Below are 19,667 nucleotides of genomic sequence, written 5' to 3' on the forward strand. Positions count from 1 at the left end.
ATTCCACAGCTATTAGCAAAGAAATTGAATATTTTGGAAAAAAAATTAAAAAATTAAATATTTTGGAAAAAATTTAAAAAATGAAATATTTTGGAAAAATTATTCAAAATCCATATTTATTATCACAAGAAATGAAATACAAAAAAAATAAATTAGAAATCTACAACTCTTCATAAAATATTTCAATTTTCGGGAAAAAATTTGAAATATAAATTTTATAAAAAAATTCAAATATTAATTTTTTAGGAGAATAAAATCAAAAATCAATAATTATTATTACATAAAGTTAAAGTTAACATACAAAATATTTGAAAAACTAAATTTTTGGCCAAAAACATTTGAAAAATCAAATTTTTCATTTTTTGGAAAAATATTGAAAAATTAAATCTCAAATATTACATTTTCTTGCAAAGAGTAAACAACACTTGATTTGGGAAGGGCTACAGCCCACCCCCTGGGAACGCCCTTGACCTGTGTCTGTAGAAATAAGTTCCATAATCCAAATGAATAATCTGTAGCCAGCAAATTGATTTTCTAGTTATGTATTACTGTCATTATGAGAGACATGGAGCAATGATTAAGCAAACGTAAAAAAATTCAACTCTGGATTATTTTTAATTCGATTTTTCGAATTATATGAATATTATTTTACTCTCTCATTATATGTGACTTATTTTTTGAAAAAAAAAGTCTGAGACAATCTGTATTAAATTAAAACATTTAAAATTTATTACGTTATACACTTTCGCTTCCTTGACGTCAATCGAAGTTTCTCATTTCGATGTGAGATTGATAAAATTAGTCTAATTAAACAACGCTCAACTATTTGAGATCAATTATTGAGCAAAATATCTTAATAAGATTTTCCTGTAAGGAATCACTTTCAAAGTATTGGACCAAGTCTTATAAGTAGTTAGTCGTGGGCACTCACTACCCAGTGGTAGTTAGAGTGCAAATATTAAAGGAACATACCCTATCAAGCTCTTCATTACATAAGTTATCTGAGAAAAAGAAGACGATATATATATAAAAAAAAAGGACATGGGATCATTTTGTTATAAAAATTTGGAAAAATTAGCCCTGTGCAAAAATTATTTTATTTCCCAAAAAAAAAAATTGTGTTCTAAAAACATAATTATAAATTTTGGTTTAAAATTAATTTCCCTTTGGTATGACCTAATTATCCATGTTACAAACTCTTATAAAAAAGCAAATCATTGTACTTAAAAATGTAATATTGAAAAAAATTAATGTACTAAATAAAAAAAACACCAAAACAACTTTAAAAAAAAAAAGATAACACAATGTTTTATTTGTGATATCGATGAAAAATATCATCAGGAATATATTTGGAAATAACTTATATAATAAATCTTTTATAATTTAGCAACAAAAAATGGCGTTTGATATCGTTGTATATTTGTCCCGAATATTTGCAGTAAAGTGAAAAACTAATCAAACTAGTGTTAAATGGGGAGATGAACTTTTGTCCATCCCTGATGCCTTTCAATGTGAACATAATCTCCATCCCCATTTTTGAGGAATATCTAAGATTTTGATGTTTGGATGTGCTTATGTGGTTCAGGTGCTGCAAACCTGGGACAAAGGTATAACGTATTAATTGATATAGGAGTATTTATTATATTTGCAAAATTACATATTGAAACAAAGTCATTGATGTCATTGGTCTATAAATGTATTTACATATCAATATTTTTGCAAATGTGTCATTAACAATTGCAAAAACTAAGTTGTGTGCTTTCCAAACATTGCTGGATCCATAAAATTAACTATAAAAGCACAGTTTTTCAGCATGAACGCATACATATTGAAAGTACACGCGTTAGCCAAGATATCAATATGAAAGTTATATTTTCAAGTTTGATTACAGTTACACTTCTTTTCTTCTCCCAGTGTGAAGCCCAACATGGAATGTAAGTTAGATTCCTTCATCCTCCAACTTTTATTAGACTCTCAAATTAACAAACTGAATATCCCATGTTTTTCTATTTAATATCTAAAAAAATTAGACGAGTTAAAAAAATGGAAAAACTTCCCTTACTTTTTGGAAATTGGAAGGAAGATACAAAAAATCAAGAAGGATTTGAAAAGTTGACGAATGAACTTAAATATTTAAATCCAGTGGGCTCCAATCCTAGTGAAATGGAGATTGTTTACTTAGAAAAAATTGGAGCATATGCAATCTTTGGACAAGGTAATATTATTTTTCTTTTACAAACATGCATATTTAATCCTTTAAACTCCCTTCACATTCAGCCAACGGAATTATGGGTAAGTCTTGCTAAAAAATATTCAGATATGACCAAATGTTATAGTAATTAAATATTTTAGAACAATCGGGTAAATATTTTAGATGGCCAATTCGTAGATATTTCACAAATCCAATGCCAAAAAAGAGTACCCGTTTAGGTGATATGAATCTGAAGGGAGAAGTTGATGGTGATAAGCTCCATATTCATGTCAGTGATCCAAATTCCAGAGAAGAAGTATTGACCATCACACTATGGGCAGAAAAAGTTAGACGTGCCAAGGGATTAACTCTTACGTACAAAAATCCTAAAACCGGAACAACAGCCCAAACTTATTACATAGATATCTAAAATCAGTCTTAAAAATAAATATATATTTATTAGTTGAATTTTCACATTAATTATATTCATACTATAGAATGGGTATATTTTGAGCAAAATAATAAATTACTTCATTATAAAAAAGTGTAAATGTTTTATTGCTTACATGAGGAAAAGTAATGAAGCTGCGATTTCATTATTACTTAAGATATATAATTTTTTTTTAAATGGTTTCACATAAAAAAGTCCAATACTCAGAGCAGGGTTGACTTAAAGGACTCTAGGGAAAGAGCAGCCAAGTGAAAAATAAAAATTCAATCTAAAAACAATGAAGACTTGTTCCTAACACCGAACTATATTATATATTATTATTATCTTTTCACTAGGGGGAGACGGCCTTTTGAAAGTGGCTGCGTGCCTTGAGGAACATATAGCAGCTTCTAATTTTAAGCCAATCAGAATTAAGAACTACTAAACCCTACTTTCCTTACCTTGAGTGTCCACTCTTTGCCTAGAATCCTTTAGTTTGACAAATAGACAACTAAAATCTAACACAAGCTATCTATATTTTTCTGTTATTGTTTGAATATATTTAATATCATTGGTGCTTTTACAAATTAAAAATGAATACATATGTCGCTACTGTTGCCGATCACCTAAATAGATAATTTGAGTGAAATCAATAATTTGATACTAAATCAAAAAAGAATTAATATTTCATATCATATAAACAACAGAAAAAATAGTGAAACACTGATTCTATTATTACAACAATATTTATAGTTATTGAATTGTTTTCTCACAATAATTTGGAATATAGTATTATAGAGAGTGCAACAGGAAATTTTCCCACATTCAAGAAGCAAAACCAAAACCTTAATAACTTTTTATTAGAAAAGCTTATAAAAAAAAACTTTTAGCAATCAATAATGGCAAGAACTATTCAACAAGGTCGCAACCAGCCTCTATTAAATCTACCGGGTTGTGCGAAATGGATGATCAGCAGACTTTGGACTTGACGAGATACAGTAGTCCAAAGGATTCAGTTCGAGGCTCTGTTGAGGCCAGAAGTTCAAAAGCCAAAACTACATGTTCTCTTCCGTCCAGACTTACTCAACATTGGCTGTGTAGGTGGGTCCCCATCCTGCTGGAAGACGTAGAACGCCTTGTTCGACTTCTTGGTGATCTTGAGGACCTACCGGAGTACCTTGATCTTCAAGATCTCCAAGTAGTCGGGTAAGGAGTCCTACGTCTTCCAGCAGGATGGGGCACCCACCCAACCGTCTTGGACACGTAGTGGAGGTCTTCAGAAGTGTCTTCAATGCAAACAACCCGATTGTCCCGCTTGTTGAAGACAGGGTCGACTATGAATGTTTTTTCACCCGAGAAGAAGATCACACGGTTGATATGATGCTTCTGGTTGTTTAGGAGGCATTTGGTGTAAATATCTTGTTAATGTTAATGACTATATCTTCCTCTAGCATTGGAATAAAAACTTTCTTTCCTCGTACGTAATTAGGAACACGCGCATAAGTATATATTATATTATTTAAATAAATGCATATTTAAGTACCTAATTATGTAGCAAGGGTGAATTACATATATTATGATCATTGTCGATACCTAAAAGCTTCCAGGATGTGAAGAAGAAGACATTTAAAAAAATATATACTATTCAGATTTTGCAGCGGCGTTCACAGGGGGTGTAGCCTTCCCCCTAATTAAGGAATTTTTCCTTTTATTAGAAAATTTCATATTTGAATTTCTTTACAAAAATGGAGATTTTCTAAATTTTATCGAAAAATATGTATATATTTCAAATTGTTTTCCAAAAAAATTTATATTGCAAATTTTTTGTGAAGAGTTTTTTAATTTTTGTGTTTTTCGGGTACACATTTAATAGTTAATAGTAATTTAAATTTTAAACTTTTTTTCAAAATAATTCGGAAAACCAAGCCCTTCTTAAAATAGAATCCTGGTACGTCCCTGTTTTAGTAGCCGAAAAGTAAATCAAAGGATCTGTTCGTATTTTTTTAATGATTTGATGTACATGATGACAAATATAATCTAATTAATATTTTTGGAGCTTTTATTAACATAGAACGAGATTAGTCAGTCGAGATATTGGGCATATTTTTAGGTAGCCCTTTAGTGAAGAACTATTTAACCTTAGTAGCCCCAAGGTTAATAGAAATACAAGGTTATACCATCATGTCATCGGGCTTGCCATAATTTCCATTTGATATACCGTACCGACCGTTAGGCAATACAGACAGATTTGGACGTTATAGAGAATAACAACAGTATATTAAGAGCATATTATACTAAAAATTATATGATTAATACTAATAGTATATTCTTTTTGACATATGCGTAGTGCAAGTCTTCAGGAAAAGTCTGCCGGAAACGTGTTATTATATAACTTTGTATTTCTATTAACCTAGAGTAGCTAAAGCGAAAAAGTACGTATACCCAGGAAGTCGGCTCTATTATTTTTCTACTTCGGCCAAAAATGTGACCCGTCAATCAGATAAATGAATAAAACTGTAATTCAGAAGGATGATTTTCTCTAAAATGAGTCTGAATTACAGTCTCATTTGTCCACTAATTAAGTAACAGTCCACGTTTTGCTACCCCACCTTGTAAAATCCTCAGTCTTAATAAATTTGGTTATTAAAATACAAAAATAAAACGTTAAAAGAGGTTTTAATTATAACTTGCACAAAATCCAAACAAATTTATGTTTAAAACCGTAGCACAGTGAACAGCGCCCTCAGTAGATGTTATTCTCTTAAACTAAATGTATCTGGGTACGTAGGATAGATATTTAAATGTATATACGCGAAGGACCTTTTTTCTTAAGAAAATAATTTTTCAATATAAAATTTAACCCCGACTCTTCCACAAAAGTTTTTCATCCTGACCAAAAAAAATCCTGTAACAATCAAAAATTCCTTAATAAGGGGGGACGGCTACAGCCCTTCCTGCCCACCCAATGTGGACGCCTCTGCTTTAATGTATATAGCATGCGATGATTTCATGGATCACAAAAAGTCTTTGTCGAAGAATACATAAATACTAATATTATCCCTATAATTGAAATTAACCAAAAATGTATTTATATCTGATAATTTCAGATCAAAATATATTGTTTGTAAAAGTACTCTAAATCAAATTCATATCAAAATAGATATTTAAGTAACATACAGGGGCGTCCGCAGGGGGTTTCAAAAAAAATTCAGAAAGATTTAACTTTTTGGAAAAAATAAGGATTTTTGAATTTATTTTCTAAAAAATGTAATATTTAAAACTTAATTTCCTTCCCCCCCCCAAAAAAAATATATATATATATAATTCTGCGGACGCCCTTGTAATACATTGATTCTTATGGAAAATAAGAGGGATGAACAAAGGCAAAGTTTGCCTACAGCAAACATCAATGCACATTCTTTATTGATTTCTTATAATATCTAAAAAACTTTTTTTTTAACGTGTGAATTCCTTTGAGTGATTATAATGATTGAGATCTTTGTTTACTCTATTTGTATTCTCAAGCAACACTATATTTGTAATCCTTGACCTTGGTGCGTTTTTTTACTCATGTAAATTAGGTGGCACTTATTGCCTACTTTAAAAATCAATGCTCTTATTTTCGGTCTCTCACCCTCTGAATCCGTTTAAGTCAAAATATATTCCATTGACAAAAATTGGATTACTTGAGAGACATTCAGAGGTTGGTGCCGTTGGTTCTTAAACTTTTGACTAAGATGGTTAATTTATCAACATATACTAACGTTTTTATCTTAGAATACAAATGAAATGTAAAATAAATGAGCACTTGGTAGAGGGCAAAAAGGGCTGTGTGCAAAGATTTATTTATATATATTTTCAACTTGGTTTTTTTGGAATTTTTTTGCAAAACTGAATCTAAAAATTGAAATTATTTAAAGAAAATTTCAAAAATCTATAGTTATTATAAAAATTAAGTAGAGTTGACTTTTTTGTAGGGAGAAAAAGATCGCGAGAAGAATGCGGGAGTGAAGCATATGTTACTATAGAATTAAGAACCTTGTTATTATCAGCTACATATTATATGATTTAAGTGTAAAATAAAGTTATCTGCTATAAAGATGACGACTTTCTACACTTAAAATAGAATGAGAACATGTTAAAATTGATATTGTAATTATATTTAAATAATTTTGCATTTTAAAACAATATACAATACAGATAGGTGATAGTTCTGACTTCAGAGGGAGAAGTTAACATACAAACTTACGCAGTTAACATACATGTTTTATGTTTCATTATTATTATTTTAAACATCTTTTCTTCTCTTTCCTAAGAGCATCTGTAGGTATAAGTTGACAATGTAGTTCTACAATTAATCATTTTTATCAAAGAAATATATTGAAAACAATTAACATAACCAATATGCTTTTCCTTTTTTAGGAGTGACCGGGATTCGAACTCACACAGACTGACTTAAGCATATTTTATAAAAATTCAAATATCACGGTATTTATTCTCGATTTCTCAGAGTTTTCAGTCATAAAATGAAAATAAAATATCTTACAAGAAGGGGAATAATATTAAATGTTGAAAACAAAGTTTCAACATGATTTGTCAAATATGTATGCAACAAATTTGTAAATTAAAAGAAAATACCAATTACCAGGAGCGTGGCCTAATCCAAAAATCTCAAAATCATAATTTTTCCAAAAATATACAGCTTTTCACAAAAGATTAAATTATTTGAAAAAAAAATTTCAAATATTTAATTTGTAGAAAAAAAATTATTCCACAGCTATTAGCAAATCTAAATCTTCAATATTTTCGGAAAAAAATTTGAAAAATAAATAAAAAATTCAAATATTAATTTTTTAGGAGAATAAAATCAAAAATCAATAGTTATTTAAAAAGTTAAAGTTAACATACAAAATATTTGAAAAACTAAATTTTTGGCCAAAAACATTTGAAAAATTAAATTTTTAATTTTTTGGAAAAATATTGAAAAATTAAATCTCAAATATTACATTTTCTTGCAAAGAGTAAAAACACTTGATTTGGGAAGGGCTACAGCCCACCCTGGGAACGCCCTTGACCTGTGTCGAAATAAGTTCCATAATCCAAATGAATAATCTGTAGCCAGCAAATTGATTTTCTAGTTATGTATTACTGTCATTATGAGAGACATGGAGCAATGATTAAGCAAACGTAAAAAAAATTCAACTCTGATTATTTTTAATTCGATTTTTCGAATTATATGAATATTATTTTACTCTCTCATTATATGTGACCTATTTTTTGAAAAAAAAAGTCTGAGACAATCTGTATTAAATTAAAACATTTAAAATTTATTACGTTATACACTTTCGCTTCCTTGACGTCAATCAAATTTTCTCATTTCGATGTGAGATTGATAAAATTTGAGTCTGATTAAATAACGCTCAACTATTTGAGATCAATTATTGAGCAAAATATCTTAATAAGATTTTCCTGTAAGGAATCACTTTCAAAGTATTGGACCAAGTCTTATAAGTAGTTTCAAGTAGGTGGCACTCACTACCCAGTGGTAGTTAGAGTGCAAATATTAAAGGAACATACCCTATCAAGTTCTTCATTACATAAGTTATCAGAAAAAGAAGACGATATATATAAAAAAAAAGGACATGGGATCATTTTGTTAAAAAATTTGGAAAAATTGGCCCTGTGCAAAAATTATTTTATTTCCAAAAAAAAAATTGTGTTCTAAAAACATAATTATATATTTTGGTTTAAAATTAATTTCCCTTTGGTATGACCTAATTATCCATGTTACAAACTCTTATAAAAAGCAAATCTTTGTACTTAAAAATGTAATATTGAAAAAATTAATGTACTAAATAAAAAAACACCAAAACAACTTTAAAAAAAAAGATAACACAATGCCTTTATTTGTGATATCGATGAAAAATATCATCAGGAATATATTTGGAAATAACTTATATAATAAATCTTTTTATAATTTAGCAACAAAAATTGTGTTTGCATATCGTTGTTTATTTGTCCCGAATATTTGCAGTAAAGTGAAAAACTAATCAAACTAGTGTTAAATGGGGAGATGAACTTTTGCCCATCCCTGATGCCTTTCAAAGTGAACATAATCTCCATCCCCATTTTTGAGGAATATCTAAGATTTTGATGTTTGGATGTGATTATGTGGTTCAGGTGCTGCAAACCTGGGACAAAGGTATAACGTATTATTTGATATAGGAGTATTTGCAAAATTACATATTGAAACAAAGTTATTGATGTCATTCGTCTATAAATGTATTTACATATCAATATTTTTGCAAATGTGTCATTAACAATTGCAAAAACTAAGTTGTGTATGCTTTCCAAACATTGCTGGATCCATAAAATTAACTATAAAAGCACAGTTTTTCAGCATGAACGCATACATATTGAAAGTACACGCTTTAGCCAAGATATCAATATGAAAGTTATATTTTCAAGTTTGATTACAGTTACACTTCTTTTCTTCTCCCAGTGTGAAGCCCAACATGGAATGTAAGTTAGATTCCTTCATCCTCCAACTTTTATTAGACTCTCAAATTAACAAACTGAATATCCCATGTTTTTCTATTTAATATCTAAAAAAATTAGACGAGTTAAAAAAATGGAAAAACTTCCCTTACTTTTTGGAAATTGGAAGGAAGATACAAAAATCAAGAAGGATTTGAAAAGTTGACGAATGAACTCAAATATTTATATCCAGTGGGCTCCAATCCTAGTGAAATGAAGATTGTTTACTTAGAAAAAATTGGAGCATATGCAATCTTTGGACATGGTAATATTATTTTTCTTTTACAAACATGCATATTTAATCCTTTAAACTCCCTTCACATTCAGCCAACGGAATTATGGGTAAGTCTTGCTAAAAAATATTCAGATATGAACAAATGTTATATTAATTAAATATTTTAGAACAATCGGGCAAATATTTTAGATGGCCAATTCGTAGATATTTCACAAATCCAATGCCAAAAAAGAGTACCCGTTTAGGTGATATGAAACTGAAGGGAGAAGTTGATGGTGATAAGCTCCATATTCATGTCAGTGATCCAAATTCCAGAAAGAAGTATTGACCATCACACTATGGGCACAAGAAGTTAGACGTGCCAAGGGATTAACTCTTACGTACAAAAATCCTCAAACCGGAACAACAGCCCAAACTTATTACATAGATATCTAAAATCGGTCTTAAAAATAAATATATATTTATTAGTTGAATTTTCACATTAATTATATTCATACTATAGAATGGGTATATTTTGAGCAAAATAATAAATTACTTCATTATATAAGAGTGTAAATGTTTTATTGCTTACATGAGGAAAAGTAATGAAGCTGCGTTTTCATTATTACTTAAGATATATAATTTTTTTTTAAATGGTTTCACATAAAAAGTCCAATACTCAGAGCAGGGTTGACTTAAAGGACTCTAGGGAAAGAGCAGCCAAGTGAAAAATAAAAATTCAATCTAAAAACAATGAAGACTTGTTCCTAACACCGAACTATATTATATATTATTATTATCTTTTCACTAGGGGGGAGACGGCCTTTTGAAAGTGGCTGCGTGCCTTGAGGAACATATATCAGCTTCTAATTTTAAGCCAATCAGAATTAAGAACTACTAAACCCTACTTTCCTTACCTTGAGTGTCCACTCTTTGCCTAAATCCTTTAGTTTGACAAATAGACAACTAAAATCTAACACAAACTATCTATATTTTTCTGCTATTGTTTGAATATATTTAATATCATTGGTGCTTTTACAAATTAAAAATGAATACATATGTCGCTACTGTTGCCGGCTCCGGTAACATTACATCACCTAAATAGATAATTTGAGTGAAATCAATAATTTGATATTGCGGACGCCCTTGTAATACATTGATTCTTATGGAAAATAGAGGGATGAACAAAGGCAAGGTTTGCCTACAGCAAACATCAATGCACATTCTTTATTGATTTCTTATAATATCTAAAAAACTTTTTTTTAACGTGTGAATTCCTTTGAGTGATTATAATGATTGAGATCTTTGTTTACTCTATTTGTATTCTCAAGCAACACTATATTTGTAATCCTTGACCTTGGTGCGTTTTTTACTCATGTAAATTAGGTGGCACTTATTGCCTACTTTAAAAATCAATGCTCTTATTTTCGGTCTCTCACCCTCTGAATCCGTTTAAGTCAAAATATATTCCATTGACAAAAATTGGATTACTTGAGAGACATTCAGAGGTTGGTGCCGTTGGTTCTTAAACTTTTGACTAAGATGGTTAATTTATCAACATATACTAACGTTTTTATCTTAGAATACAAATGAAATGTAAAATAAATGAGCACTGGGTAGAGGGCAAAAAGGGCTGTGCGCAAAGATTTATTTATATATATTTTCCTTGGTTTTTTAAGGAATTTTTTTGCAAAACTGAATCTAAAATTGAAATTATTTAAAGAAAATTTCAAAAATCTATAGTTATTATAAAATTAAGTAGAGTTGACTTTTTGTAGGGAGAAAAAGATCGAAAGAAGAATGCAGGAGTGAAGCATATGTTACTATAGAATTAAGAACCTTGTTATTATCAGCTACATATTATATGATTTAAGTGTAAAATAAAGTTATCTGCTATAAAGATGACGACTTTCTACACTTAAAATAGAATGAGAACATGTTAAAATTGATATTGTAATTATATTTAAATAATTTTGCATTTTAAAACAATATACAATACAGATAGGTGATAGTTCTGACTTCAGAGGGAGAGGTTAACATACAAACTTACAGAGTTAACATACATGTTTGATGTTTTATTATTATTATTTTAAACATCTTTTCTTCTCTTTCCTAAGAGCATCTGTAGGTATAAGTTGACAATGTAGTTCTACAATTAATCATTTTTATCAAAGAAATATATTGAAAACAATTAACATAACCAATATGCTTTTCCTTTTTTAGGAGTGACCGGGATTCGAACTCACACAGACTGACTTAAGCATATTTTATAAAAATTCAAATATCACGGTATTTATTCTCGATTTCTCAGAGTTTTCAGTCATAAAATGAAAATAAAATATCTTACAAGAAGGGAATAATATTAAATGTTGAAAACAAAGTTTCAACATGATTTGTCAAATATGTATGCAACAAATTTGTAAATTAAAAGAAAATACCAATTACCAGGAGCGTGGCCTAATCCAAAAATCTCAAAATCATAATTTTTTCCAAAAATATACAGCTTTTCACAAAAGATTAAATTATTTGAAAAGAAATTTCAAATATTTAATTTGTAGAAAAAATTCCACAGCTATTAGCAAAGAAATTGAATATTTTGGAAAAAAATTAAAAAAATTAAATATTTTGGAAAAAGATTTAAAAATGAAATATTTTGGAAAAATTATTCGAAATCCATATTTATTATCAAAAGAAATGAAATACAAAAAAAATAAATTAGAAATCTACAACTCTTCATAAAATGTTTCAATTTTCGGGAAAAAATTTGAAATATAAAAGAAAAAAATTCAAATATTAATTTTTTAGGAGAATAAAATCAAAAATCAATAGTTATTTACATAAAGTTAAAGTTAACATACAAAATTTTGAAAATCTAAATTTTTGGCCAAAAACATTTGAAAAATTAAATTTTTAATTTTTGGAAAAAATATTGAAAAATTAAATCTCAAATATTACATTTTCTTGCAAAAGAGTAAACAACACTTGATTTGGGAAGGGCTACAGCCCACCCCCTGGGAACGCCCTTGACCTGTGTCTGTAGAAATAAGTTCCATAATCCCAATGAATAATCTGTAGCCAGCAAATTGATTTTCAAGTTATGTATTACTGTCATTATGAGAGACATGGAGCAATGATTAAGCAAACGTAAAAAAATTCAACTCTGGATTATTTTTAATTCGATTTTTGAATTATATTAATATTATTTTACTCTCTCATTATATGTGACCTATTTTTTAAAAAAAGTCTGAGACAATCTGTATTAAATTAAAACATTTAAAATTTATTACGTTATACACTTTCGCTTCCTTGACGTCAATCGAAGTTTCTCATTTCGATGTGAGATTGATAAAATTTGAGTCTGATTAAATAACGCTCAACTATTTGAGATCAATTATTGAGCAAAATATCTTAATAAGATTTTCCTGTAAGGAATCACTTTCAAAGTATTGGACCAAGTCTTATAAGTAGTTATCGTGGGCACTCACTACCCAGTGGTAGTTAGAGTGCAAATATTAAAGGAACATACCCTATCAAGTTCTTCATTACATAAGTCATATCAGAAAAGAAGACGATATATATAAAAAAAAGAACATGGGATCATTTTGTTAAAAAATTTGGAAAAATTGGCTCTGTGCAAAAATTATTTTATTTCATAAAAAAAAATTGTGTTCTAAAAACATAAATTATATATTTTGGTTTAAAATTAATTTCCCTTTGGTATGACCTAATTATCCATGTTACAAACTCTTATAAAAAGCAAATCTTTGTACTTAAAAATGTAATATTGAAAAAATTAATGTACTAAATAAAAAAACACCAAAACAACTTTAAAAAAAAAAAAAAAGATAACACAATGCCTTTATTTGTGATATCGATGAAAAATATCATCAGGAATATATTTGGAAATAACTTATATAATAAATCTTTTATAATTTAGCAACAAAAATTGTGTTGCATATCGTTGTTTATTTGTCCCGAATATTTGCAGTAAAGTGAAAAACTAATCAAACTAGTGTTAAATGGGGAGATGAACTTTTGCCCATCCCTGATGCCTTTCAAAGTGAACATAATCCCCATCCCCATTTTTGAGGAATATCTAAGATTTTGATGTTTGGATGTGATTATGTGGTTCAGGTGCTACAAACCTGGGACAAAGGTATAACGTATTATTTGATATAGGAGTATTTATTATATTTGCAAAATTACATATTGAAACAAAGTCATTGATGTCATTCGTCTATAAATGTATTTACATATCAATATTTTTGCAAATGTGTAATTAACAATTGCAAAAACTAAGTTGTGTATGCTTTCCAAACATTGCTGGATCCATCAAATTAACCATAAAAGCACAGTTTTTCAGCATGAACGCATACATATTGAAAGTACACGCTTTAGCCAAGATATCAATATGAAAGTTATATTTTCAAGTTTGATTACAGTTACACTTCTTTTCTTCTCCCAGTGTGAAGCCCAACATGGAATGTAAGTTAGATTCCTTTATCCTCCAACTTTTATTAGACTCTCAAATTAACAAACCGAATATCCCATGTTTTTCTATTTAATATCTAAAAAAATTAGACGAGTTAAAAAAATTGAAAAACTTCCCTTACTTTTTGGAAATTGGAAGGAAGATACAAAAAATCAAGAAGGATTTGAAAAGTTGACGAATGAACTCAAATATTTATATCCAGTGGGCTCCAATCCTAGTGAAATGAAGATTGTTTACTTAGAAAAAATTGGAGCATATGCAATCTTTGGACATGGTAATATTATTTTTCTTTTACAAACGTGCATATTTAATCCTTTAAACTCCCTTCACATTCAGCCAACGGAATTATGGGTAAGTCTTGCTAAAAATATTCAGATATGACCAAATGTTATATTAATTAAATATTTTAGAACAATCGGGCAAATATTTTATATGGCCAATTCGCAGATATTTCACAAATCCAATGCCAAAAAAGAGTACCCGTTTAGGTGATATGAAACTGAAGGGAGAAGTTGATGGTGATAAGCTCCATATTCATGTCAGTGATCCAAATTCCAGAGAAGAAGTATTGACCATCACACTATGGGCACAAGAAGTTAGACGTGCCAAGGGATTAACTCTTACGTACAAAAATCCTAAAACCGGAACAACAGCCCAAACTTATTACACAGATATCTAAAATCGGTCTTAAAAATAAATATATATTTATTAGTTGAATTTTCACATTAATTATATTCATACTATAGAATGGGTATATTTTGAGCAAAATAATAAATTACTTCATTATATAAGAGTGTAAATGTTTTATTGCTTACATGAGGAAAAGTAATGAAGCTGCGTTTTCATTATTACTTAAGATATATAATTTTTTTTTAAATGGTTTCACATAAAAAAGTCCAATACTCAGAGCAGGGTTGACTTAAAGGACTCTAGGGAAAGAGCAGCCAAGTGAAAATAAAAATTCAATCTAAAAACAATGAAGACTTGTTCCTAACACCGAACTATATTATATATTATTATTATCTTTTCACTAGGGGGGAGACGGCCTTTTGAAAGTGGCTGCGTGCCTTGAGGAACATATATCAGCTTCTAATTTTAAGCCAATCAGAATTAAGAACTACTAAACCCTACTTTCCTTACCTTGAGTGTCCACTCTTTGCCTAAAGTCCTTTAGTTTGACAAATAGACAACTAAAATCTAACACAAACTATCTATATTTTTCTGCTATTGTTTGAATATATTTAATATCATTGGTGCTTTTACAAATTAAAAATGAATACATATGTCGCTACTGTTGCCGGCTCCGGTAACATTACATCACCTAAATAGATAATTTGAGTGAAATCAATAATTTGATATTGCGGACGCCCTTGTAATACATTGATTCTTATGGAAAATAGGAGGGATGAACAAAGGCAAGGTTTGCCTACAGCAAACATCAATGCACATTCTTTATTGATTTCTTATAATATCTAAAAACTTTTTTTTTTAACGTGTGAATTCCTTTGAGTGATTATAATGATTGAGATCTTTGTTTACTCTATTTGTATTCTCAAGCAACACTATATTTGTAATCCTTGACCTTGGTGCGTTTTTTACTCATGTAAATTAGGGTGGCACTTATTGCCTACTTTAAAAATCAATGCTCTTATTTTCGGTCTCTCACCCTCTGAATCCGTTTAAGTCAAAATATATTCCATTGACAAAAATTGGATTACTTGAGAGACATTCAGAGGTTGGTGCCGTTGGTTCTTAAACTTTTGACTAAGATGGTTAATTTATCAACATATACTAACGTTTTTATCTTAGAATACAAATGAAATGTAAAATAAATGAGCACTGGGTAGAGGGCAAAAAGGGCTGTGCGCAAAGATTTATTTATATATATTTTCCTTGGTTTTTTAAGGAATTTTTTGCAAAACTGAATCTAAAAATTGAAATTATTTAAAGAAAATTTCAAAAATCTATAGTTATTATAAAAATTAAGTAGAGTTGACTTTTTGTAGGGAGAAAAAGATCGAAAGAAGAATGCAGGAGTGAAGCATATGTTACTATAGAATTAAGAACCTTGTTATTATCAGCTACATATTATATGATTTAAGTGTAAAATAAAGTTATCTGCTATAAAGATGACGACTTTCTACACTTAAAATAGAATGAGAACATGTTAAAATTGATATTGTAATTATATTTAAATAATTTTGCATTTTAAAACAATATACAATACAGATAGGTGATAGTTCTGACTTCAGAGGGAGAAGTTAACATACAAACTTACAGAGTTAACATACATGTTTGATGTTTTATTATTATTATTTTAAACATCTTTTCTTCTCTTTCCTAAGAGCATCTGTAGGTATAAGTTGACAATGTAGTTCTACAATTAATCATTTTTATCAAAGAAATATATTGAAAACAATTAACATAACCAATATGCTTTTCCTTTTTTAGGAGTGACCGGGATTCGAACTCACACAGACTGACTTAAGCATATTTTATAAAAATTCAAATATCACGGTATTTATTCTCGATTTCTCAGAGTTTTCAGTCATAAAATGAAAATAAAATATCTTACAAGAAGGGGAATAATATTAAATGTTGAAAACAAAGTTTCAACATGATTTGTCAAATATGTATGCAACAAATTTGTAAATTAAAAGAAAATACCAATTACCAGGAGCGTGGCCTAATCCAAAAATCTCAAAATCATAATTTTTTCCAAAATATACAGCTTTTCACAAAGATTAAATTATTTGAAAAGAAATTTCAAATATTTAATTTGTAGAAAAAAATTCCACAGCTATTAGCAAAGAAATTGAATATTTTGGAAAAAATTTAAAAAATTAAATATTTTGGAAAAAAATTTAAAAATGAAATATTTTGGAAAAATTATTCAAAATCCATATTTATTATCAAAAGAAATGAAATACAAAAAAATAAATTAGAAATCTACAACTCTTCATAAAATATTTCAATTTTCGGAAAAAAATATAAAATTTAAAAAAATTCAAATATTAATTTTTTAGGAGAATAAAATCAAAAATCAATAGTTATTTACATAAAGTTAAAGTTAACATACAAAATATTTGAAAAACTAAATTTTTGGCCAAAAACATTTGAAAAATTAAATTTTTATTTTTTGGAAAAATATTGAAAAATTAAATCTCAAATATTACATTTTCTTGCAAAGAGTAAACAACACTTGATTTGGGAAGGGCTACAGCCCACCCCCTGGGAACGCCCTTGACCTGTGTCTGTAGAAATAAGTTCCATAATCCAAATGAATAATCTGTAGCCAGCAAATTGATTTTCAAGTTATGTATTACTGTCATTATGAGAGACATGGAGCAATGATTAAGCAAACGTAAAAAAATTCAACTCTGGATTATTTTTAATTCGATTTTTGAATTATATTAATATTATTTTACTCTCTCATTATATGTGACCTATTTTTTAAAAAAAAAGTCTGAGACAATCTGTATTAAATTAAAACATTTAAAATTTATTACGTTATACACTTTCGCTTCCTTGACGTCAATCGAAGTTTCTCATTTCGATGTGAGATTGATAAAATTTGAGTCTGATTAAATAACGCTCAACTATTTGAGATCAATTATTGAGCAAAATATCTTAATAAGATTTTCCTGTAAGGAATCACTTTCAAAGTATTGGACCAAGTCTTATAAGTAGTTAGTCGTGGGCACTCACTACCCAGTGGTAGTTAGAGTGCAAATATTAAAGGAACATACCCTATCAAGTTCTTCATTACATAAGTCATATCAGAAAAAGAAGACGATATATATAAAAAAAGGAACATGGGATCATTTTGTTAAAAATTTGGAAAAATTGGCCCTGTGCAAAAATTATTTTATTTCCCAAAAAAAAAAAATTGTGTTCTAAAAACATAAATTATATATTTTGGTTTAAAATTAATTTCCCTTTGGTATGACCTAATTATCCATGTTACAAACTCTTATAAAAAAGCAAATCTTTGTACTTAAAAATGTAATATTGAAAAAAATTAATGTACTAAATAAAAAAACACCAAAACGACTTTAAAAAAAAAAGATAACACAATGCCTTTATTTGTGATATCGATGAAAAATATCATCAGGAATATATTTGGAAATAACTTATATAATAAATCTTTTATAATTTAGCAACAAAAAATGGCGTTTGATATCGTTGTATATTTGTCCCGAATATTTGCAGTAAAGTGAAAAACTAATCAAACTAGTGTTAAATGGGGAGATGAACTTTTGCCCATCCCTGATGCCTTTCAAAGTGAACATAATCCCCATCCCCATTTTTGAGGAATATCTAAGATTTTGATGTTTGGATGTGATTATGTGGTTCAGGTGCTACAAACCTGGGACAAAGGTATAACGTATTATTTGATATAGGAGTATTTATTATATTTGCAAAATTACATATTGAAACAAAGTCATTGATGTCATTCGTCTATAAATGTATTTACATATCAATATTTTTGCAAATGTGTAATTAACAATTGCAAAAACTAAGTTGTGTATGCTTTCCAAACATTGCTGGATCCATCAAATTAACCATAAAAGCACAGTTTTTCAGCATGAACGCATACATATTGAAAGTACACGCTTTAGCCAAGATATCAATATGAAAGTTATATTTTCAAGTTTGATTACAGTTACACTTCTTTTCTTCTCCCAGTGTGAAGCCCAACATGGAATGTAAGTTAGATTCCTTCATCCTCCAACTTTTATTAGACTCTCAAATTAACAAACTGAATATCCCATGTTTTTCTATTTAATATCTAAAAAATTAGACGAGTTAAAAAATTGAAAAACTTCCTTACTTTTTGGAAATTGGAAGGAAGATACAAATAATCAAGAAGGATTTGAAAAGTTGACGAATGAACTCAAATATTTATATCCAGTGGGCTCCAATCCTAGTGAAATGAAGATTGTTTACTTAGAAAAAAATTGGAGCATATGCAATCTTTGGACATGGTAATATTATTTTTCTTTTACAAACGTGCATATTTAATCCTTTAAACTCCCTTCACATTCAGCCAACGGAATTATGGGTAAGTCTTGCTAAAAAATATTCAGATATGACCAAATGTTATATTAATTAAATATTTTAGAACAATCGGGCAAATATTTTATATGGCCAATTCGCAGATATTTCACAAATCCAATGCCAAAAAGAGTACCCGTTTAGGTGATATGAAACTGAAGGGAGAAGTTGATGGTGATAAGCTCCATATTCATGTCAGTGATCCAAATTCCAGAGAAGAAGTATTGACCATCACACTATGGGCACAAGAAGTTAGACGTGCCAAGGGATTAACTCTTACGTACAAAAATCCTAAAACCGGAACAACAGCCCAAACTTATTACACAGATATCTAAAATCGGTCTTAAAAATAAATATATATTTATTAGTTGAATTTTCACATTAATTATATTCATACTATAGAATGGGTATATTTTGAGCAAAATAATAAATTACTTCATTATATAAGAGTGTAAATGTTTTATTGCTTACATGAGGAAAAGTAATGAAGCTGCGTTTTCATTATTACTTAAGATATATAATTTTTTTTTAAATGGTTTCACATAAAAAAGTCCAATACTCAGAGCAGGGTTGACTTAAAGGACTCTAGGGAAAGAGCAGCCAAGTGAAAAATAAAAATTCAATCTAAAAACAATGAAGACTTGTTCCTAACACCGAACTATATTATATATTATTATTATCTTTTCACTAGGGGAGACGGCCTTTTGAAAGTGGCTGCGTGCCTTGAGGAACATATATCAGCTTC

The 19,667-nt window shown here is 28.8% G+C and overlaps 2 protein-coding genes and 2 pseudogenes across 2 annotated transcripts; all 4 read left to right on the top strand.

Moving 5' to 3' along the window:
- Positions 1–1,827: 1,827 nt before the first annotated feature.
- LOC121123052 (uncharacterized) lies at positions 1,828–2,735 on the top strand. Its single transcript, XM_040718131.2, has 4 exons — positions 1,828–1,934; positions 2,031–2,215; positions 2,278–2,292; positions 2,353–2,735. The coding sequence occupies exons 1-4, from the start codon at positions 1,861–1,863 to the stop codon at positions 2,619–2,621; spliced, it is 543 nt and encodes a 180-aa protein (XP_040574065.1). The 5' UTR covers positions 1,828–1,860; the 3' UTR covers positions 2,622–2,735.
- A 6,214-nt stretch (positions 2,736–8,949) lies between these two features.
- LOC139906158 (uncharacterized) lies at positions 8,950–9,866 on the top strand (annotated as a pseudogene).
- A 3,878-nt stretch (positions 9,867–13,744) lies between these two features.
- LOC121123444 (uncharacterized) lies at positions 13,745–14,655 on the top strand. Its single transcript, XM_040718562.2, has 4 exons — positions 13,745–13,857; positions 13,954–14,138; positions 14,201–14,215; positions 14,275–14,655. The coding sequence occupies exons 1-4, from the start codon at positions 13,784–13,786 to the stop codon at positions 14,541–14,543; spliced, it is 543 nt and encodes a 180-aa protein (XP_040574496.1). The 5' UTR covers positions 13,745–13,783; the 3' UTR covers positions 14,544–14,655.
- A 3,739-nt stretch (positions 14,656–18,394) lies between these two features.
- On the top strand, positions 18,395–19,369 carry LOC121122794 (uncharacterized; annotated as a pseudogene).
- The last annotated feature ends 298 nt before the right edge of the window (positions 19,370–19,667 follow it).

The sequence above is a fragment of the Lepeophtheirus salmonis genome, chromosome 8 (genome assembly GCF_016086655.4).
Source record: "Lepeophtheirus salmonis chromosome 8, UVic_Lsal_1.4, whole genome shotgun sequence".
Lineage (NCBI taxonomy): Eukaryota > Metazoa > Arthropoda > Copepoda > Siphonostomatoida > Caligidae > Lepeophtheirus > Lepeophtheirus salmonis.

Excerpts from the sequence above, each read along its gene's own strand:
- LOC121123052 (XM_040718131.2), top strand. The coding sequence starts at position 1,861 with ATGAAAGTTATATTTTCAAGTTTGATTACAGTTACACTTCTTTTCTTC. Across the intron at positions 1,935-2,030 it reads TGTGAAGCCCAACATGGAAT|ACGAGTTAAAAAAATGGAAA; the intron begins GTAAGTTAGATT and ends TAAAAAAATTAG.
- LOC121123444 (XM_040718562.2), top strand. The coding sequence starts at position 13,784 with ATGAAAGTTATATTTTCAAGTTTGATTACAGTTACACTTCTTTTCTTC. Across the intron at positions 13,858-13,953 it reads TGTGAAGCCCAACATGGAAT|ACGAGTTAAAAAAATTGAAA; the intron begins GTAAGTTAGATT and ends TAAAAAAATTAG.